This window comes from Gracilinanus agilis, chromosome 2, assembly GCF_016433145.1.
Source record: "Gracilinanus agilis isolate LMUSP501 chromosome 2, AgileGrace, whole genome shotgun sequence".
Classification (NCBI taxonomy): domain Eukaryota; kingdom Metazoa; phylum Chordata; class Mammalia; order Didelphimorphia; family Didelphidae; genus Gracilinanus; species Gracilinanus agilis.
The window spans coordinates 155,779,454-155,803,573 of record NC_058131.1 but is presented as its reverse complement, the minus strand read 5'-3'; the positions used below and the strand labels follow the sequence as shown (position 1 = coordinate 155,803,573).

Genomic DNA, 24,120 nt, shown 5'->3' with positions numbered 1-24,120 from the left:
ATTCAAGGACTAAAGAGTCACAGTCAGGATTACGCACAAAGTAGAAATCATCCCTCTAAATGAGAACAGAACTTGAAACATGCTATTTCAGAAGGCAAAGGATATGGGCTTATAGCCAAGAATGACTTACCCAGAAAAACTGATCCTACAGGAGAAAAATAAATCTAATGAAATAGAGAACTTCTAAGCATTCCTAATAAAAGAGACTCCAACTGTGGAGAAACTTTGAAGTTTAGATATCAAATTTAAATACAGGAGAAAAGAGAAATATAAAAAACTCAAGTCCTCCTCTCTTTTTATACCCTTTTTACAACCTTCTCCCACAGAAGCCAAAAGTAGAATACTAGAAGAGATGACTATCAATCCAAATCTGGTGTCAGGAAACTACACCCATCTGAGATGAAACTGAGAAGCTACCAAAGACCAGCAGAGCCACACCTAGAGGAGTACATAGGTTCAGTGATCACAAGTACTACAATGGTTCAGGAATCAGGCTTGGGGAGAGCATCTTGATGGCATTGCCAAGAGACATTCTTAGTCCTACAAGACATGAATTTCCCCTTTGGGTACTCTCCCATATTACGTGTGCTTCTTATTCGTGTGCCCCTCTCCATGTGTACTTTGGCTATGCTTCTATGAGCATTCCAGGATTGGAATGTTCTCCTTTTTCACCTCTTCCTGGCTTCTCTGGTGTCCTTAGATCAAATTCTACCTGCTGTTCCTGCAGGCCTTTCATAATTCCTTCAACTGCTAGAGCCTTCCCTTTGAGATTACCTTTCATTACTATATTTTTCTTATACAGACATAGTTCTATGTTGTCTCTCTTGATTAGAATGTTTTTTCCCTTTTGTTTGTATTCCTGGCACTTAGGACAGTGCTAGACACACAGTAAGCATTTAATAAATACTTGTTGACTAACTCATGTATGTTTCCTATACACCTACTCTTTCTATGCATGGTATTTTTAATAGAGTGTTCTTTTGGTTTATGAAGGAGTAGGATGGGGACAATATTCTATTTCTACTTTATTTCCATGCTATTTCATTAAACCACATATGTTTGTTTATGTGTGCACATGTGTGTGTGCGCACACACACACATATATATATGTTTATATACATATACATATTTATATCAGTTTCATTACCTAGCTATAGTTAAGCTCCCATGGCCTGAGATTCTGTGAAGAGAAATCAGCTTTGGAGGTCTGGTATACTTTGAAGAATGAAATTCTGAAAACATGAGAAATAATTTTGAGGAGAAGAGGAAGGGGTGGGGAAAAGGGGACAGACAGTAGTTATTTAATGAGACCAATGGATGTTTAGGGAAGTCATCAACCAACTTTAACTTTTAAAAGATAGTTTTAGAAGATGGAAGCAAGAAATAGGGAATAAAGAATATCAAAGATCTATAATTGTAGAGTTGGGTATGTTGAAGCTAAAGGCAATAAGCTTTACTGCAGAAAAAGAAAAAGAGAGAATCCCTTTTGAGGGTGAATAGGCTAATAATGAGTGAGAGAAAAAGGAAACATAGCTTCAAATCTTTTTGTTTCTAAGGAAAACAAAATCTTTAGACTATAAAGGAAAGAACAAAAATTGCTACTAGGAAGTTGCCATGCAAGAGAACTAGGGAGATAAAGAATACTTTGCTGTTCTTGATGAATTCAGATGAATTATATCCCAAGGTACTGAAAGAATTTTCTGATGTGATTGATTAAAGAATTATCTGATGTGACCTGATTATAGTGATCATTGAAAAATTTTGGAGAGGCAAAATCCTAAAATTGCATTTTATAATTGATTTTTTTAATAAAGTATGGGAACAGAATAGCTAATTTGATTTTAATTTGCATTGAAATAATCTCCAGAATTAGGAATTTGGGGTCTTTTAGTCAGGACTCATCTGGAGTATTTTATTTGGTTCTGGGGGCCATATTTTACTGAGGCATTGATAAACTGAGAGCATTCATATGAGATAGCCAGGATGAGTAAGGGCTTCTAGTTTATGCCACATAGAAATGGGGATATTTAGCTTGGAGAAAGGAGACTTAGGGGCTACACCCTTCAGTTTCTTCTTCTAGCTTTCTGAATATACTTGCTCATTCTTCTTTGACAAATCTTAATTTGTGTCAAATCTCCTGTGAATGTCCTCTAGGCCTCTATACTGGACCTCTTCTCTTTCTATATTTTCTCACTTAGTGAGGGAGAAAGTTTTGATGAGCTGAAGTTTTCTTTTTCTCATCCGTTTTCATGAGTTCAGTTATTATCTCTAAGCAGATGTTTTCCAGAACTATATATTTAGCCCTTCTTTCTTTCCTGAAGTTAGTTTTGTATCACCAGCTGCCTATTAGATATTTTGAACTAAATGCCCTGCAGGCACTTCAGAATCAGCATGTCCAAAACAGAACTCATTATGTTCTTATACACACACACACACACACACACACACACACTCACTCACTCACTCACTCACTCACTCACTCCCTTTTTGAACTTTTCTATAAGTGTCAAGAGCACCATCATTCTTCCTCTTATACAGTTTTATAACTTAGATGACATCTTTGACATTTCGCTCACTTTACATATTCATTACATTGCCAAATCTTGTAATTTTCACCTTGAGAATATTTTTAGTATGAGTTTCCATAGTGTCATAGTCACCATTCTCATCACTTCTTGCTTGGACTATTGCATAAGCCTCCTAATTAGTCTTACTGTCTCAAATTTTTCACCTTTCAGTACTTCATATAGCTGCTTAATTAATTTTCCTCAAGCTTATGTCTGGTCATATTATTCCCATACAAAACAAATACTAGTTGCTCCCTTTTGCATCTAGAATAAAACATAAACACCTATTTGTCATTTAATTCCTGGCCTCAATCAGTCTTGCAACCTTGATTGTACATGAGATCCCTTTCCTGCACTTTAAGATCTAGCAAATGGGCCTTTTCTTCATCACAAACAGCCCTCCACCTCTAGTCTTTATACTTTTTCACTGGCTAACTCCTATACCTGGAATGAACATCTTCCTCTTTATAGATTTCCTTCACTCTTCAAGTAGCACTTTCACACAAATACTTTGCTGAGCTCCACTCCTGCTAATGCCTGCCTTTCCTTCTTTGAATCAACTTGTACTTATTTTGTTGATGTGCAGGGAAGACTAGCACCTCTGGTGTGAGGATCTGCCCAGCCTTTTTCAGCTCTTCCACCAGGCTACTTGTCACCCGACTCTCACCTGTGTCTCCAAGAATCTGTGGCATTGCACATTGGCCATGTCTTGGTAAACTGTCTTGCAGATGGGTTAAACCATGCTGAGAATAACTGACAAGTTGCAGTCCTGTTGTTGAGTTATGGAGGTATCTGCCCCAGCATGTGAAGACTTACATTGGCTGAATGGGCAGATGAGAGCAGTTTGTTACAGGGGCCATCAAGGGGGCTAAAGCATGGAGGGCTTTAGAGCTTGTTGAGGCATTGAAGAAGCCAAGGACATCTACCGCATCTCAGGCCATCGTCAGTCCTCCTAACCTTTGTCTTACCACTGTATTTTGATGACTCTGGAAGGGAAAGTAGGACTGACAACTTTGTGCTAGTCTAACTCACTTAAATGCAATTCATGTGCAAGGTGAGACATCAACCTGTCATTAGCCTTCTTGTAAATGGAAGATGAACAAGAATGATAATAATTTATTTTGTATTTTTCTTTTATATGTATTCACACATACACTTAGTATGGACCATAATTCTATAAGATCATCTAGTCAGACTTCCTTATTTTACAGATGAGGCAATTGAGGCCCACAAAGATTAAGTGACCTCATGAGCATCACAGAAGAGCTAGAGCCAGGATTCAGATATGATCCTCAGAATTCAAATCATGTGCCATTTCCACTATTTCTTTGTTTGAATGTAAGCTTCTTGAGAATTTGGGACTCTTCCTTTTTGGGGTTGAGGGAGTCCTTTTGTTTCTCCAGGGACTAAGACAGTACTTGGTAATTAATAAATGCATGTTGATTCATTCATTAATTCAGGATAGTTGTGCTCAAGCATTTGAAGGGCTTTCATGTGCAAGTGTTATTAGACATTCTTCTTGATGACTGGAGGTTACAAAGTGGCCAAATAGTAGAACTCTGAAAGTGGAACAGGCTCCCTTAGGAGGTATTGGATTTCTCTTTGGAGAGAGGTGACTTAAAGGATTTATCTTTAATTCCTATCCCCTGTCTGACTGCACTGTCTCATTTTCCTTTGATCTTTATCTGTTGCACCCTCTAATTATGTTAAGGCTAAATGATTATTGGGGAGCTAAGTGGCACAGTGGATATCTTCTTGAGTTTAAATCTGCCATCAGACACTGACTAGGTGTGTGATCTATGGCAAGTCATTTAGTTCTGTTTGCCTCAGTTTCTTCATTTCTAAAATGAGGTGGAGAAGGAAATGTCCAATCACTCCAATGTCTTTGCCAAGAAAACCCAAATGAAGTGTTGGACACAACTAAAAACAACTAAAGAAGAATAATAATATGATTACTTCTTGAAAAGAGAATTCTTGCGCAGTCTGGTTTCCAAGATCTCTTCCAACTTCTGAGCTTTTGTGATTCTGTGATTTTCTTGGCAGTATTTTCATGGATTTGCATTTAGTCTTACTGTTTCCACTTGTAGTTAATAGCATATAAGCACAAGATAGCTTTTTAGGGAGGTAGTCTAACATAAATCTGTTGTGCTAAATCTAGTCTTCCAGCATGCATGAATTATTTCAAGCCCTTCTAACTATAAATTTAGGACTAATGTTAATTTTTAAACCTAATTTCTTAGCATATCTTGTTTCTTTTTCCAAAAAGGTATGTGAGCACATAATATACATTAAAAATACCAAGGCTTGATTAAACATTTTATTAACATATATTAATGAAAAAGAATACAACTAGAGACACTTCTAGTTATCAACTTCAATAGCACCTGACTTCTCAATTCTGGAAACACAGCCTTACCATTCAGTCCTTTCAAGGGACAGTCAGTAAAAAATTTTCTTTAATATAGTGTCTCTTCAGCATAATCTATTTTTATGTAATCCCTTTCTTAATTGGCTTTCAGATTTCATTTTATTCCGTTGCGAAAGCCTAAGGCTGCAAACTTTTACACAGCTTGCTTGGGCCTACTCAGAATACTCAGAATGAAGGCTATCCATGTTCTTAGGCCATAGACACAACTACAGAATCCAACATTTGGAAGGCACCTCATTCAGGGGCCGTGATTGAATCACCACTCTGACATGTCCAGTAGGGAGGTTATTCAGCCTCTACTTGAGATTTTCAAAGAAGGGAAGTCCATCACCACTCAAGGCATGCCATTGTTGAGCAGTTCCAGTTGTTAGAAAGATTTTCCTGATATCCAACCTAAATTGCCCTCTTCCTAACAACTGCCATTGTACCTGTTCCTTTCCTCATTCTAATTAGGAGAGACAACCAATAAAAGAGTGTTTAGCTTCAAGGTGAAAAAGCAAGTTAATATTTAGAGCCTTGGAGGCCAGCCAAAGTGGACAATGGCAGTGTGTACACACACACACACACACACACACATATTAGTAGACTTCCCCTGGTAATAAATCCTTGTACTCTACAGATTAGGCAGTGATATTAGCCATATTGTTGTAAACTGTTCAATCAGATTAGAAGACTATTTCTTTTCTTAGCCACATAGACCTGTTTATACATACCTATAGTTGCCTTCCATTTTACTAATAAGAGTTCTGATTCTGCTGGATTCACTTACAATACTTCTTGAGGAGGGAATAGAATTTTCTGATAGATAACTCATTTGCATTAATTGGAAAAATTACAGATAAACTCTCTCCTTTTAACTTACATAGGCTTTCCATAAACATGATCTTCAAGGTATAAACTTGTAGTAGGTATAGTTGCTTAACTATTCTGATATTGTTGTTTACCTTTTTTTTACACCCTTACTTTCTGTCTTAGAATTGACATGAAATATCAGTTCTAAGGCAAAAGAGCCATAAGGACTAGGCAACTGGGGTTAAGTGATTTTATTTTTTTATTTTTTATTTTTGCCCAGGATCACACAGCTAGGAAGTGTCTAAGACCAGACTTAAATCCAGATCCTCCCGTCTCTAGGCCTGGTTCTCTAAAGAATTAGAGAATGATATGTGTATTCATTCTCATTCAAACTCTATTTAATGCCAGGATTATATACTTAAATTGCCCAGAATATACATACCCTTATCACTGCTACCTCATAGAATTCTATTCTTCCCACATGTAGCCCATACTACACCTAAGCCTTTCCTTATTCCTCCTATGCTCACCCTCCAACCTCTCATACCATCCCTCTAAGACTACTTTCTGTGTGTCTTATTTTTTTATTTGTATTTCTTTATATTAATTCTGTTTATACTTTTACAGATACTTGTCTCCTGTTTTAGAATGTAAGCTTCTTGAGAATTTGGATTATTTCAGGAGTTGACTGAAGAAGTGAATGATATGTCTGATTGTATTTAAGGAACATCATTTAGGCTGAATTGAAATAGAGAAATGCTTGTGGTAGGGAGTTCAATTTGGGGACTGTTGTGGTAATCCAGGCAACCCTGTAAAGGGAACAAGCAAGGTGGTGGTGGGAATGGGTAGGGGTCAGTATACATATGAAGCATCTTGGTGTTAAGATGTCTGGGAAGTGGTATGCAGTCCTCATTGTGGGCAAGATAAGGTAAAAAGCTCACCTATCAGAACCTGGCATCCCAGAGGCAGAGCCAGGTTTCTGGTCTTAGTGTTTTTCTCATTAATTTTTTTTCATAGGTTAAATAGAAAAAACAAAACAAAATTGGAGCCTGTAAACCCTTCTACTTTATTTCAAATCTGAAAATCTAATTGGGGAATAGAAATTAACTGGGCTTACCATTTGTGACTTTTTCAGCTCGTTCAAATATAAGTTTCACATATAATAGTTTAGTTTTTGCTTTTATTAGGTCAAGATGCTGTTTTTCAGTGCCTTGGAGAGAATATCCTTCAGAATGCCTTTGATGGCTACAATGCATGTATCTTTGCCTATGGACAAACTGGTAAGGCTACATTACATGACACTTCATGAACAAATACCATTCAGGGGAAAAAGAAATAAAAAGGATGAATGTTTACTGACAGAAAATTAGGCAGTGTTATTATTCTTTAGAGAGACATATGACAAAGGAAAAGTTGTTTTCATTTTAAAGATGAGGTGGCACAATTTATTTTCCATATGTAAGCAGGGAAACTACAACCTCTTTTGTAACCCAAACCCTACAACACAGATTTCCAAGTCTATAACAGAATACATGCACATATACATATATATGCATATGTAAATATACATATATAGATTTTTTTTTATAATTATATGTAAAAACAAATTTCCACACAAGTTTTCCTAAGTTATATGATCGAACTTATCTCCCTTCTTCTCTTCCCTTCTCCTTCCCAGTGCTGGCAGGTGATTCAGTTTGGGTTATATACGTGTTACCATGTTAAACATATTTTCATCAAAGAATAATACATCTAATGTTGCATAGGTTATAATTGTGATTATCACTGATTTAATTTAAAAAATACTATGTAGCTTAATAAATTTTTTGTAGTAAACAGGAAATTATCTTTGGTTTCAAGGCAGTTAATTGTTTTAAAATTATATCTTGTAATTTATTTTTATTCTTCATGATTCTGTGATCATTTGCTCCTGTTGGGAGAAGTTGTGTTCATGTGGGAGGGTTAGGGGTGTGGTTTGTCCATTGCCCTTTGGAGGAGGATTCTGCTATTGTACTTTGGGGCCTATGTTAATAAAAACAACAACATGTCACCTTTAGAAAAGCTACTTAGTGTTTTCAATTTTGATAATATTCTTGGTTTTTTAAAGAGAAGTCCTCCAATTTGGCTACTTACTCTTCACTTACTTGAGTAATATTTGGTTGTTTTTATATGTGAATTTCATTAAAGAAAATATTTTCTTATTAAGAATTATTTTTTTGGTGGCAGTTGGGTGGCTCAGTGGATTGAGAGACAGGCCTAGAAACAAAAGGTCCTAGGTTAAAATCTGGCCTCATACACTTCCTAGCTGTGTTACCCTGGGCAAGTCTCTTAACCCCCATTACCTAGCTCTTACTGCTCTTCTGCCTTGGAACCAATACACAGTATTGATTGTAAGATTGATGGTAAGGGTATTAAAAAAAATTCTCTTCTTCCAAATGTTTGATAGGGAAACTTGTGACTTATAATCATTATCATTGTCAGAAAGCATTAATAAATCTTTACATCATATTTTTGGGTATACTGTAAAAATATTATAATACCAGAGAGTCTATGAACCTGTGCCCCTCCCTGAAGAAACTATTATGATTGTGTATTATCTTTTTTTAGGGTCTGGAAAGTCTTATACAATGATGGGCACAGCTGACCAACCTGGATTAATCCCAAGACTTTGCAGTGGTCTCTTTGAAAGAACTCAGAAAGAAGAAAATGAAGAACAGAGTTTTAAAGTTGAAGTGTCCTACATGGAAATCTATAATGAGAAAGTTAGAGATCTCTTGGACCCCAAAGGGTACAGAAATTTTAATCAAATACTACAGTATGACCTCCATTTTATTAAAACCATCTATCTGCTTAATTGGCTTGGCTGAAGTGACACTTTCATAATGGATATGCATTAGGAATTTATTACTTTTGAATAGATTTTCCATTTTTAAAATATATTTATACTACAGTAAATTTTTATTCAGCATGTATTAGAGTTGGAACTAAGCATCTTGGGAACACATAAAGAAGATGACAATGCAGTCCTTGTCCTTAAGTCTTCAGTGCAGTAGAAAAGATGAGTCATGTACAAACATAACTAAATGAAAGGTTATACATGAAAATTTAAGGGGAAAAAGGCATTAAGTACTTTTGGAGTTCAGAAAAGGGAGAGTTGACTTAGAAAGTCTCAAAAAGCTTCATGAAAAAGAAGCCATTTAAGATGGGTTTTAAAGGATGAGCAGGAATTGGGCAAAACTAGAAGTGTGTTTGGCTTTTCTATTTAATATTCACTCATAAATAGTATGATTAAAGGTACAGAGAATGGATAGTGAGTGCTCTGTGTTGTTAATGGAATAGTTTAGATGGAGTAAGGGAGAGTCTTGGGAAGGTAGGTTTGGCACCAGGTTGTGGAGGCTTCTGATTGCCTTGGAAAAGAATCTAAATGTTACTTGGTAGGCAGAGGGCAACTAGTGAATGTTTTTGAGTAGGGGTTAACATAATCAGAATTATGGTTTATAGTGACTTAGATTCTCTTACCACACTTGAGTCTTGGTAGGTAAAGACCCTACATAAAAGTAAGGCCATATAAGGAGGGAAGTTTGGGACTCTGGATAGTGGGGATGAGTAAAAGTGCGTGTGTGAACATATATTCATATTTTTATTGCTCCCAGGCTTCATTTCACAGTCCAATATAAAATACAATAATGATTCCGTTAAATTAGCTCTTGAGCATCTGATACTTTCAAATAACTACCATCTTTGATCATCTAGTAGCTACATGTAGAAACTGGAGAAAGCAAGGATTGCTAGTGAGAGTCAAAGGCATAAAATTAGCAGAAGACTGATATATGTTAGTAACTGATGTTTATGTATTGCTTTAAATTTTTAAAAATGCCTCATTCACATATTTTTATCTCATTTGTTTGTATGTTTTATCTTATTTTATAACATAGGAGGCTAAGTTTGAGTTGTTAGGTGACTTGGGTATGATTATCCATCTTCTTTCAAAGGCAAGATTTGAACCTCGGTCTTCCTGACTCTTATTTATGTGTTCTCCTATTTAGTCAGTTCACAGATCTTGAAGTTCCATTGGGAAAGGCAGTGTTCTGATTAGTTAAAGTGACTGAAGTTATAAAACTAAGTCTAGTCACCTTTAGTGTGAATAGACAATTGAATTATTTAGAAGCAAATAAACAAAGAAGGAAGGTTATAGGGCAGCAAAACAGAATGATGAGGGGAAAGAGAAATGATCATGTTAGTATAGAAGGGCAGTGATGGAAGGAAACATAATGAAACCTGAGAGAAGAGAAAAACTGATAGCATAATATTCTCTATGGGATTGGTTTATGCCCTGTTTCAGAATAGGAAAGTTATACTGTTTATTTCATAGACACTAAATAGATGTCAGCTTGGGGAGAAAACAGTAAACTGAAATAAGATCGATGTCATGTTCATGACAGTCATGGAAATGTTAATGGAAGGCAACATTATTCTATCATGCAGTTATCACACAGAATCCTAATTTTTGTAACAAAATAATGATGAAGAACTTACGACTGCCTCCTGTCCAATTTCATCCATATCTGAGGGCAAGTCCAAAGAAATATTCTACCCCTTTGTAGCTTTATTTACTAAGTTGGAATAAGCCCCTCAAAATCTTTAGTAGTTGTACTCTAAAAGATATGTGATACCCCCTAAATGTTTGGGTCTGAGTGGCAGGGTTTATAGATGTGTAGATATCTGTATCTTTCTCTAAATCTTTTCTGTCTTTTGATCTCTCTTTTTTTCCAATTAAAATTTTTTTTTATTCCTGGCCATATTATAGTACTGAAATATTCTATCTGTTTTGTCATTTTTATCATGTTTCCTGTTATGAGGGGGAAAAGCAGGTGAATTAAATGCTAATACTTTTTGCTTAAATTAACTAGACACTATTTTTGTGACTCATAATTGATATTTTCTCTTTAATTCAGTTATCATCAGTGGAATAAAACTTAACCACTACTGACATAGAGAATGCAATCTTTATTGTTTCTTGTTTTAGATGTCGTTAAAAAAAAACATCAAAACGAGTTTGGAGAAAATTGTAGAAAGGTATCACATTTGCAGAAATATCAATCCCTAACTAATTACAGTTTGAATGTTTGATAGCATAGCCTAAAAATAAAATGTTGGTATTATAATAATAATAATAACAACAATAAGTAATATTTATATAATGCCTACTATGTAACAGGCACGGTGCTAAGCATTTTATAGTTATTATGACATTTGATCTCACAAAAATCCTGGGAGATAGGTACTGTTATTATTATTGTCCCTATTGAGGAAATAAGAGATAACAGGTTAAGTGACTTGTCCAAGATTATATAGCTAGTATCTGAGGTCAGAGTTGAACTTGGGTCTTTCTTACTCCAGACCGACCCAGTGCTTTATCTCCTGTGCCACTTAACTACTTCATGAAAAAGTCAAAAATACTCTTTCATGCCCACATTAACAAAAGAACAAGAAAAGAAAATGAGATTTAAAAATGAGTTGCTATGAGAAAGAGATTGAAACATGACTTATGCAGAAATTATTAAAAATGTTTTATTATTGAAGCTAAAAGACATTAATGAAAATAGTGATGGAGATTTTTTTAGCAAAGGAAGAAAACATGGGAAAAGATAGGGTTTTTTGTCTTGCTTTTTTTTTTTATTAAAAATTTGAATGTCAAGAAAGAAGCCTGTCACAACACAATTTATGAAAGAAGAGCACTTGCACAGGAGATCAGGAAAGCCTTTATGTAAAGTTACAATATAATATAGTATACATTTGTTGAGCACCTACTTTGTGTCAGATCCTGTGCTGTGCACTAGGGGTACAGATAAGTAAAAGAAACTCCCTGCCTTCAAGAAACTTACAATCTAATGAGGGAACACCCCATACAAGAGGAAACTAAAAACAGGGGTGGCAGGGGGAAGGTACCCAATGATGATGAAGTTGTGGAGCAGAGCAGCTGGTGGGAAATGATGGACCACTGAACTTGTGGGCCCTCTTTAAAGGGATGCTTGGGAGGAGTTTCCACTCTGCCCTTCAGCCCTCTAATTAGAGAGACTGAGGCAACATAGGGCCTGAGGAAGTGTGAAGTGTGCTCAAGTTAAGTCTGGCAGGAAGTAAGAGATTCTGCGAGGCCTTGCTGAGGAAAGGAGGACATCCTGAGTAAGAGAGTGACCATGGAAAAGCATGGAAATAGGAGGTGGGCTGCTGCATGTGTGAGGAACAGGAAGAAGACTAGTTGGCTAGCCCACGGGGTGAGAGAAGCAGAGTAAGCTGTATTGGAACCAGACAGGTGGGCTGAGATCAGATTGTGAAGGGCTCTAAAAGTTTAAAAAAAAAAGCGAAGGAGGAGTTTATTTTAAACTAGAGGTAATAGGGAGGCACTGGGAATTTGGGATGGAGACCATCAGATCTGCATTAAAGTAAATGATTATAACAGTATTGTGGCAGGTATATTGAAATACTGAGGGGCTAGAGGTTGGAGGACCATTTCAGACTACCATAGTCTGAGAGGTAGTGGAAGCTAGTACTAAGGTTGTCACCCTGTAAGCAGTGATAAAAAGACAGAGATATTTTATATTTTATACTTACTAAGGCAGGAACAAGTACAAATTATAGGGTGTTGCAAAAGTATGAGTCCAGTATTAAACTATTGGAGTTTTAACAGCAATCAAAGCTTAAAAGTACACAAAGACAGGACTAGGTAGGTGATTCAGTGGATTGAGAGCCACGCCCAGAGATGGGAGGTCCCGAATTCAAATCTGGCCTCAGACACTTACAAGCTTTGTGACCCTGGCAAGGCATGTAACGTTAATACACAGTATTAATTATAAGATGGCAGGTAAGAAAGTTGTTTTTTTAATTGCATAAAGACTTTTGGGACATGTTACAGGATGATTTTCAGTGGAGATTAGGGAATATAATGTATCATCATTAATAGGATTAATTTTGTTAAACATTTATTAAGGGTCTGCTACATGAAAGGCACTTTGCTATTAAGGATACAAAGATAAAAAATGCAATTTTACCCCCAATAAACTTGTAATCTATAGATAGTATAGAAGATTTGGATAGATGACTTCACATATATGATAGAATGTTATAGAGCAAAGGAAGGATATAAACAAAATACTATGAAAACGAAAGAGTGGAAGAATATTTTGGGATAGGTGTATCAGGTACCTCATCTTGAGCAAAGAGGCTTTTCCCCCCCCCCAGTCATACTCTTCTTAAAATAAGTTTTTATTATTTTCAATTTTTTACCACCCACTCTTAGAGAACCAAATCATATGATTAATATAATTTTTTTTTTTAGAGAGGGGAGAAAAAAAGGTCATTACAACTAATTGATGCACTGAAAAAAGTTCCAGGAGTAGCTAAGTGGCTCAGTGATTTGAGAGCTAGACCTAGAGATAGCTTGGGTTCAAATCTGGCCTCAGACACTTCCCAACTGTGTGGCCCTGGGCAAGTCACTTAATCCCCATTGCCTAGCCCTTGCCACTCTTCTGCCTTAGAACCAATACACAGTATTGATTCTAAGACAGAACATAAGGGTTTAAAAAAAAAGTCCCAAAACATGTATAGTAGACCTCTTACCTCCACAAAAGAATAGTTGGGGGGTGTCTTCTTATATTTCCTTATTTGAGTCCTCTCTCATCTTTTAATTTTTTTAATTTTTATTTTATTTTTGGTGTATTTGTCTTTCCATTTCCATTGTTGTAGTTATGATGTATATTTTTCCCCTTGGCTCTGCTTTATTCTATATCAATTCACATAAATCTTTCTTTGCTTTCTGCAGTCATTTCACACACCATTTTCTATAGCACAGTAATATTCTATTATAATCTTGTTTCGTCTTTGTTAGCCATTATGCAATTGGTGAGCTTTGTTTCTAATACTTAGCTATCATAAAAGGTGCTGCTATAAATATTTTGAAGGCCATTAGGACTTTTTTTATTGATGGCTTCTTTGAGGTAGAAGCCCAGTAAAAGACACTGATTCAAAGAGTATGGACATGTTAGTCACTTTATTTGCATGATTCCAGTTTGCTTTCCAAAATGGTTGTACCATTTCCCAGTTCCACCAACAATGTGATAGTATGCCTCTCCACAGCCTTTAAAATATTAACTGTTGGGGCAGCTGGGTAGCTCAGTGGAGTGAGAGTCAGGCCTAGAGACAGGAGGTCCTAGGTTCAAACCCGGCCTCAGCCACTTCCCAGCTGTGTGACCCTGGGCAAGTCACTTGACCCCCATTGCCCACCCTTACCAATCTTCCACCTATGAGACAATACACCGAAGTACAAGGATTTAGAAAAAAATACTAAAAAAAAAAAAATACTAACTGTTGCCATTGTTTATCATTTTTTGCCATTTTGCAGCATCTGAAGTGAAACCTCAAAGTTATTTTGATTTGTATTTCTTATTGTTATGTTTTTTGGGGCATTTTTTCATGTGGTTCTGAATACTTTGCATTTTTTTCATTAGAGAATTGTTCTTAACTTTTGAACATTTATCTCTTAGGGAATGGTGGTTAGCTGTTATATATACATCTTTTCCCTCTCTTTACCCACTTTGCAGTATGGGTGCTTCTATGTGTTCTATGAATCCTTTCAATGTCTATATTGCCCTCTTGTTGTAGGACTTCAGGGCAATTTTGCTGAATTATTTCTGTTAGTATGGAGTCCAGGTTTCTATTAATTTCTGGTTTTTCTGGAAGACCAATTATTCTCAAATTGTCTCTTCTAGACCGGTTTTCTTGGTCTGTCACTCTCTCATTGAGATATTTCATGTTTCCTTCTATTTTTTCAGTCTTTTGGCTTTGTTTTATTTGTTCTTGTTGTCTTGAGAGATCATTGGTTTCTAATTGCTCGATTCTAGCCTTTAGGGATTGATTTTCAGCTATAATCTTTCGGTTTTCGGCCATAATCTTCTGGTTTTCGGCCATAATCTTCTGGTATTCCTTTTCAATCTGGTCATTTCTGGTGTTCAATTTCTGAGCCTCACTTTCCAATTGCATGATTCTACCTTTTAAACAGTTATTTTCTTGCCAGATCTCTTCCATTTTCCTCAAAATCTCAGTTTTGAACTCTTCCATAGCTTGTGAGGAGTTTTCCTTATTTGAGGAGGGTCCGGATGCTTGTTTGTTCTCCTCCTCTGTTTGCTTGGTTGTCTAGATTTTCTCTGTGTAAAAGTTGTCAAGTGTTAAAGACTTCTTTTTCTTGTTGTTATTCTTTCTCTTCTGAGCTTCCTGAGACTGGGTAGCCATCATTAGCCCAGCAGCTTCTCAGCTTTATCCTCGCGCTCAGTGTCTGTCCGCGGTCTATTGGCTCCTGAGGTCTGAGTTCTGGTTTTTTCCAAGGTCAAGCCCCCTGGTGGACCCCCTTGCTTGATCCTCTGCCAAAGGTTCCTTTACAAGTCTCAGGGCGCTGCTTCCACAGTCGTATACCCGTCTACACTGGTTCCCCACTTAGGCTTTAGTTCCTGGCTGTGTCTGCCTCCACCCACGCCTCAGCCTTGCCTGCGCTCTCAGCCAGCACTCTGCGCCCGGCGTCCACTCTCTGCTCCCGCACTCAGATTTCGCTTGCGTTTTTTGGCTTATTGGGGTCCTAAATCTTGCTGCTCTCAGGAACTGGCCCTGGAGCTGCCAGTGACTTGATGGTTGCCCTAAACTTGCTCTATTTCTTTTTAGCTGGCCTCAGCGCTTTAGATGTTGTGTGTGGAGGGGTTGGGGGTGGGGTGGTTGCTCAGCCCGCGATTTGGTGAGAGCTGTTTCACCTCTTTATAGCATGGAAATGCCTCGATTCCACGTACCTTCCACGCTGTGCCCTGTTGTGGGGTTCCTCCGTTCGTCTGGACTTGTTTTTATGTCCCCTTGAGGAGTTTTGTGTGTTTCGGTCAGGAGAGGTTAAGAGCTGCTTCTTACTCTGCCGCCATCTTAACCCGGAACCCCTAGCATCACTTTTGAACTTAATTCCATAGTCTAAATTTTAAACATTGAGCACTCTTTTCCTAAATATGAGAATTACATGAGAAATTTATACTTTTTTCATAAAAAAATTTTTAGGCAAAATAATAATGACAGATTCTAAATCTATGACAGGTTAATAAATAATAAAGTATTTCACAATCACACTCTATATATAGACCTGGGTCATATTTTCTAACCAGAACAGTCCATCAGTATTTGTGGAAGAGTGGGTACATATGGGAATGTGATAAACGAGCACATGAGGAAGAAAATCTATGTTCTTGTGACAACTCAGAGTTCCAGACTGTATATTTTGATGTCATTCACAGAGTATCTCTGCTTGTCTTTTGGTTTTTACCACTCTTCATTGTGGGAAATCCTAATCCTTTTCTCTTCTGTACTGGAAAAATAGCTGCTACAAAATCTTTTGCTATCATCCTAACAAAGATGTTTAAAAAGTATTTCTTTGTACTCCAAACAGCAGTTCTCTTTAAGCCAGAGGGCCATCAGACTTATCAGATTCTCTGTCTCTGGCCTCTATGGCCTCTATCGGCTACATCAGAACACAAAAAACGACTTTATGAAACCACAAATCTCCATTTAATACCATTTGCATGTTTTAAACATGTATAATACATTTTACACATTACTTTCTAAACTCTTCTGCTTGTCTGCTCTATTCTCTCTTCAGCATTTGTGTTTTTGTCTGTGATTTTTTTAAAAACAATTTTCAGTAGCTTTCTTTTTTCATCATCACTATTATTAACCACCTTCTTCCCCAGAGTTTCATCATAGGTGGTCAGGAAATGTTAACTGGTCATTACATTGATCAGAATTCCCAAGTCATTCAGAGTTGTTTTGATAGCATTATTGTTCTTGTATAAATTATTCTTCTGTTTCTACTCACTGTGTCTGTGCATATTATTTAGGATTTACTGAAACTATGTCTCTTGGTATTTCTTAGAGCCTAATCATATTCCATTATATTCATGTACCACTATTTGTTCAGCTGTTCTCTATTTGTGTAATTACATCACCCTTCATATTACTTATGTATCTTATCTTTATAATAGTCTATAAACTGTATTAGGCTAAGCCTATGTCTTATTTTGAACTCTTATTTCTTCTAGTGCCTGACAGAATCACTCTGTAATATCATTCCAATCTGAACAACATGAACCCTTCAATCCTAGTGGTTAGTCTATTCACTGGACTCTTCAGTATTTGTGCCTCTCTCTGTTTGCACCACCTATTCCCTTGCCTATAGTGTTTTCCCATTCTCCTATAAGCTCTTTCAAAAACATCCCTTTATTGGGGCAGCTGGGTAACTCAGTGGATTGAGAGTCAGGCCTAGAGACAGGAGGAGGTCCTAGGTTCAAATCCGGCCTCAGACACTTCCCAGCTGTGTGACCCTGGGCAGACCCCCATTGCCCACCCTTACCACTCTTCCACCTAGGAGCCAACACACAGAAGTTAAGGGTTTAAAAAAAAAACATGCCTTTATCTCTATGCTGATAATCTCTTTTAGAGAGAGATAAGCCTGGTCTTAGGATCTTATCCTGTGGAATATGAAAGCTAAGGAGGAAAAGGACACAATGAATTCTATAGCTCTTTTCTATGTAATTCCTGCCACATAATATAATTTATGTTGTGATATTTCATAATCTTCAAAGTGCTCAATAAATATTTTCTAGTTTATTATTGATCCATATCAAATGAAAACAGTGTAAGAATTCACAATTATACTTTAAAGTTCATTGAATGCTTTGCTAAGCAACTGTCAGTTTGTTAAGCTAAAGTATTATTATGTCCATTTTGTAGAAATTTATGCTTTGGGAGAAAACTGCTTTTTTTTGGAGTGGCTTACCCATGGTCATGAGCTTGTTAGACTTAGAGTCTGAATTCAAAGCCACGTCTCCTGTCTACAAATTCATTCTCTTTCCATTCTGTTGCTCAACCTAACGAAATAAAGGTGTCTTAGAATTAGAGTGAAATGAAAATACTCTTTAGCTCATTAATTTTTCTCTCCTTTAGCTTGATTGTATGTAGGGTATTAATTATATATATGTATTATAGGCTTTTCTCATGGAGAAATCCTTTTGTGGAAATAGTTTTCTAAACTTAGAAATAATTAATTTAGGTTAGAAAAGCTGTCCAAGAAAAAGTTGAGCCAGTGAGATTAGATAATTCATAAGAAACCTGATACCTGTGATGGTAACAAAATCTTTTCAATTTTAGATTTATTGAAAATTTATTGAACTTCTGATGTTTGTATGACTGTATTGTGTTTCTCATGGGCTTATTGATTTTGCATTCTTAGCATTCCTTTGTGGTGGTAAAGCCATTCCCACAATTATCTGTTTGGAATGATACTCTACCTCATTACAAAATGTCTTTGTCTCTCAGAGTTTTACATTTTGGTTTTCTTGTAAGTATAAATTCTTGTAGGGTCAGGCCAAGTGGTTTTTATCAGTTTGAATCCTTGTTGAATTGAATATCCTTTTTTGTAAAGATTTTTATACTTTTCTTTTTGAGATTAGACCATTAGAATTAGTTGGGATTTTTAAAAGTGAATTAATTTTTCTTTCTTTTCTTTTCTTTTTTTTTTTGGGGGGTGAACAGAAGCCGTCAAACATTGAAAGTCAGAGAACACAATGTACTGGGTCCTTATGTGGATGGGCTTTCTAAACTGGCTGTCACAAGCTATAAGGTAAAATACCATTTATGTGAAATATTCTGATTTATTGTTTGTCATGTTTTTTTTCTTTCAGCTTTTCCTGTAACTGATTATAACTTTTATAAGAATGAGGTATCATTAAGAAGCAAAAACTATATACTATTATCATGTAACTAACAAAAAAAAGCTTTTCTCCTCAACAGAATTCTTTCTTTTCCTTTGCACCCCCATTTATTTCTTAAAAGTAGTGTTTGCTGATAGGACACATGATAGAGAGTAGTAGTTTTGATGGTTTGTTTATAGGTGGGCTAATTAATTAATATTAACTCTTAGTTGATTATTTAAAATTTGAAGTCTGTTTTTAGATTTGTTCTTCCTATCGAAAGTGTTTTTGTGGGGGCAGCTGGGTAGCTCAGTGGATTGAGAGCCAGGCCTAGAGACAAGAGGTCCTGGGTTCAAATATGACCTCAGACACTTCCCAACTGTGTGACCCTGGGCAAGTCACTTGACCCTCATTGCCTAGCCCTTACCACTCTTCTGACTTGGAACCAATACACAGTATTGACTCCAAGACGGAAGGTAAGGGTTTAAAAAAAAACAAAAAAATTGTTTTTGTAAGGATCACATGAAATATAGTGTATGAATAAATATTCTGGAAAATTAATGGTAGAGGGAGGCAGGCAGCCTTGTTAGGTTTATAAGCATGTACCTTTGCTTGTACCCAGGATTCTGTTAATAAGCAGTGTACTAGAAAGAGCACTAGAATAAGAGATTTTTATTCTAATCTTGGCTTTATCATTAATTTTCCCAGTAACCTTGGGGGGCAAGTTATTGCATCTCCTTGAGACTTATTTTCCTTATTTTAAAACTGAGGATGTAGGGGTAACTAATCTCAAAGATCACTGGCAGTTTTTTTAAAAAATGGTATTATTTTTATAGCACAGACCATTTGAGAATTGCTATAAAGTTAGAATCTTGCTTTAGACACGTGGGCAAGTCACTTAAGCCCTCTCAGCCTTAGTTTTTTCATCTGTAAAATAGGAGTAATAGCAGCACCTACTTCACTGGATTGTTGTGACATGGCAATGAAATAACATGTGTGTGGTATAATGTAATGCTTTTCAAACTTTTTAGTGCTATATAAGTGTTAATTATTATTATTGGAATTATACTGAGAGGTGAAACTTTTTATAGAGACCTTGGAGAAATTTGCGAGGTTTGAAAATATTTTGATGTTTAGAAACCAAATACTAGATCAGGTAGGTAAATGTGGACTAAGTAGGATGATACATAAGATTTATCATCATCAGATCTAATCCACCTTAAATCATGTTTGACAATTTGCAACTAGTGACCTTTTTCAGTCTTTATTTTGTTGATCTTTTTTCTCATTTTCCCATTTTCAAATCCTGTTGATATGACTTTTTGCAGTTAATGTTTATAGTTCCAAGAATGTCTTCTCTACCTGCTGGTTGGTTTTCTTCAAAAATCTTTTTTTCTCATTCTTCATTTTTTTTTTTTTCAAATCCTATTCTGATACAATAAATGCCATTGCCCTGAATTATGTAATCCAAGCCAGGGGCTGGGAATTAAAAGCTACTCTATTTTTTTAAAAATTCATTCAGATAAGAGGCTGCTAGGTGGTTCAGTGGATTGAGAGTCAGACCCAGAGATTAGAGGTCCTGGGTTCAAATCTGGACTCAGATACTTCCTAGCTATGTGACCCTGGGCAAGTCACTTGACCCCCATTGCCTAGCCCTTACTGCTCTTCTGCCTTGGAGCCAGTACACAGTATTGATTCCAAGATGGAAGGTAAGGATTTAAAAAAATTCATTCATATTGGAGTAGGATTTTATTATTTTAACTTTCAATGAATTTGTGTAATTTAACATCCCTTCTTAATGGCTCTTGTCTTGTTAGGCTGACCCTTTAGTTTTTTTATTTTTTTTAAGCAATATATATGAGGGCCTGTTTGAAATTTAAAAATTTTTTTGATTGTCCATTTCTATATCATTGGTAAATGAAATATTGATGTAGTTGCTATAAATTATATTAAACAAGAATTTGAAACAAGTTGTTTATCCATAATTTCTGTTTGCCTCATAGAGGTATTTTTTTTAATCAAAGTGAATTTTTTTTGTTAATGTATGGTTCCAAATTTCAAAATACTAATTTTGTTCAGCGGATCTTAGCTTCTTCTTTTCCAGAGGGCAAAACCCCTCTGAATTATCCCCTTTGCTCTCTTTCCTTGTTCTGATCTCAGAGGAAGAGATTGCTCTTCTTGCCAAGGGTATTTTGTCTTTTTTGAACCTTTGATCTCCTTTCCTTTTCTTTTCTCCAAGAGTTTGTTTTTCTTAATATTTTCTTTTCAGTCTTTCCTTATCTACCAACCCTTTGGGTAACTATAAACATGCCCAGATCTCCATCTTTAAGAGACTTTCACTTGACTCTCCCCATGTCTCCTTTTGTGTATCTATATCTATCTTTTACCCACCAGATTTCCAGAGTCTTCTGTATCTCTCACTTCTTGTTCATTTCCCCCTTCTTTCAGATCTTGCTTCAGATCCCACCATTTTGAAACCCCACTCTCCAAGGTAACCAACAGTCTCCGCACTGTCAGTCTCATCAGCCGTTTTCCAGTCCTCATTATCCTTCAGCTTGCTACAGCTTTGGATAGTGTTGCCTGTTCCCTACTGCATGCCTTCTTGCTCTTCTTCACCCCTTCTAACGAATCTTCTGCACTTGCCTTTGCTGTTTCATCAATCAGCGCTCATTTAGTAGGCACTTCTTATGTGATAAGTCCTGGGAGTATTTGAATACTCAAATGAATATGTGACCTTTTTCTAGATTTCTCCTCCAACATGCACAGTGTAGGCCATCCAGCATTACCCATACCCTTCATTTTGTTAAATGCTTGTCTTCTGTTAGTTTCAGTCCTAAGATAGAAGAGCAGCAAGGGCTAGGCAAACAGGATCAAGTGACTTGCCCAGGGTCATACAGCTGAGAGGTGTCTGAGGCCAGATTTGAGCCCAGCTCCTCTCCACTCCAGACCCGGTGCTCTGTCTTCTGTGCTAGATAATAATTGCTCCTTATTGGCTGTCTTTTATGCTGATCTTCCATGTGCTGACAGAAGCTCACCAGAGGGGCTCTACCCAACTTGCTGAAAGCTCCTCCTGATATCCGAGGGATAGAAGTGGAACACTCAGGCTACCAAAATCCCATGCCCTTGCCATGTAGCCAACCCCCCCTTTCTTCCTGTTGTTTATTTCCTTGATTTACTCCTTTCCTTCAAAGTTCCTTGTTGGTTATATGCTGGGTGTTACTTATTCTCCCTGTGAACTTCCCTTTGCCTTCTGTATGGCTTCCCTATCCATTAATGTTTTCTGCAAAAGTTTGTACATATGTCTGGGATTCTGTAGGTGCTGCATGCAGGGTTCAGTGGAGTACTGGGTTTTGACCCAGGAAACCTGCAAGTTTTCAGTTTCTCACTGAGATATTTTTTAGCTGTGTGACCACTGGCATTTCACTTAGCCTTTCTGACCTCCATTTTCTTCATCTGCAAAATAGGTATAATTAGGTTGTTGTAAGGTTTCCCTGAGCTAATAATGTATGCAAAGCACATTAAAAGCAGTAAAACAAACTATAAATGTCAAGAGCTATTTTTGCTATTACAGGCAATTCCTTCTCAAGTATGGTTTAGACTATATGACCCCTCAGGTATATATAGTCCAACTCTGAAACTCTCTGGCCAGACGATGAGGCCTTGATCTGTCATTTGTTAGCTTTAAGACTTAGTGTAATTTACTTAGACGCCTAGAATTATTAGCCATTTCATTGGAAATGGCATATTAATACCTTCCCTTCTTGTCTCATGGGGCTCTTTAGGCTCAATGAAATAAGATTTATGAAAGTGCTTTGAAAACATCCTTGTCCCATACCTCAGTTATTTAATTTACAACTCTGATTTGAAGTTGTCCTTCAGTACTTCATTGTTTTCTTTTATGAGCTTAATAAATATTAACAGACAAACATTTCACTATACAAAAGAGAACAGAAACAAAATTATATGTGAAAGTCTGAACTTCAAATTCGAATTTGGGATTTAATTTGAATGAAAGTTTTTCATTGGTGACACATTTATTTATTTTCTCCCTCCCACACCTTGCCCCACTGGAACAAGAAGAAAAACAAAACCCTTTAAAATATTGTCAAACAAAACAAACTTCTGTATTGGCCATGTTCTTTAAATTAACTTCATCACCTTTCTGCTAGAAGGTAAAGTAGTATTCTTCACTAGAAGACCTCTGTAATCATGGTTGATCATTGTGTTGATTAAGAATTCATAAATTTTTAAAAATCATTCATTTTTACAGTATTGTTGTTATTACATAAATTGACCTTCTGGCTCTGCTCACTTTACTTTATATCAATTCATACAAATCTTGAGGCTTGGGGGAATTCCCACTGCTCTGCATTGTTGCTGCTCTGGGCAGTATAGAGGTAGAAGGGAGCAGTATCTTTAGTCTTATTATAAATTCATTTATTTTTTTTTTAATTTTATGGTCCATGAGCATTTCTTTATAGTCCAATTCCAAATTGGTTTGGTTTAATGAAGACTTAGTGGAGGGCTTTGGTATTTTTGTTAGTCTTTAGAGGGTAAGTAGGAACAGTGTTAAACTTTTACTCCACTGCTCTGATGTGTTGGTAGCTGCCCACTGGCCTAGCCAGCAGTAGATGGAGAAGAGACAACTTCTCTTCTACTCTTTTTTAGGATTTATAAAAAACCCAGGAACTGATAGAAATGGGAAACTGATGCTCCCATATCAGATGCAGCCCTGTGTCATAGTGCTAATGAACTATTTCTAGATTTATATTGCTATTAGTCAACAGTTTTTAGGTACATTTATTCAGCCAGCTACATATATACACCAGCTTATAAATCTTCTAGTCCACATTTGTCCTTTTGTTCCCAAGTTTATCTTGGTAGACTTAGTCAAATGTTTTGCTGAAAAAATTTACAGATTTGGTGCCAAAGGACTTGGGTTTTAAGCCTAGTTCTGCTCCATACTTTCTATAAGTTGTTCAGCTTCTGGCTTGCAGTTTCCTAATATCTGGAATGAAGAAGTTGTTATGCCAGTTGGCTTTTAAAGTCTTTTCTAGTTCTATATTTCTGACTCTAGAGAGAGCATGTTTTTATCATTTGCCAGCCTTACCAGCATAGAAACTAACAAAAAGAGACTATTAAGGTAGGTAATTCCTTCCTTCCCATCTCCCTTCCTTTCTTCCTCCTTCCCTCCCTCATTTCCTCCTTCAGTCCCTCCCTTTCTGTCTTAGAATCAATACCGAGTATCAGTTCCAAGGCAGAAGAGAGGAAAGAACTAGGCAATTAGGGTTAAGTTGCCCAGGTCACCCAACTAGGAAGTATCTGAGGCTACATTTGAACTCTGGGCCATCTATTTCTAAGTCTGGCTTTCTATCCACTGAGCCACCTACCTTCTCTTCTTGCTTTTCTTTTCTTTAGCCTAAGAAAAAAGCAAGTGTTAGATTAAGCATTGATTGATAATTTTATAATAATTAGATCTTTAGAACTATATGCTTCATTAAAAAATTTTGTATTTGGCTAAATTAATGATGAGTTGTTTTCTTTCAAAAAATATATTTCATGTAAG

At 36.5% G+C, this 24,120-nt stretch overlaps 1 protein-coding gene across 1 annotated transcript in view; it reads left to right on the top strand.

The window, feature by feature from the left end:
- KIF13B (kinesin family member 13B) overlaps window positions 1-24,120 on the top strand; it is a 280,794-nt gene that overhangs the window by 93,640 nt on the left and 163,034 nt on the right. Inside the window, 3 exon segments of the mRNA XM_044663470.1 lie at window positions 6,975-7,067; window positions 8,395-8,575; window positions 18,397-18,484. Coding sequence (XP_044519405.1) covers window positions 6,975-7,067; window positions 8,395-8,575; window positions 18,397-18,484 — 362 coding nt within the window.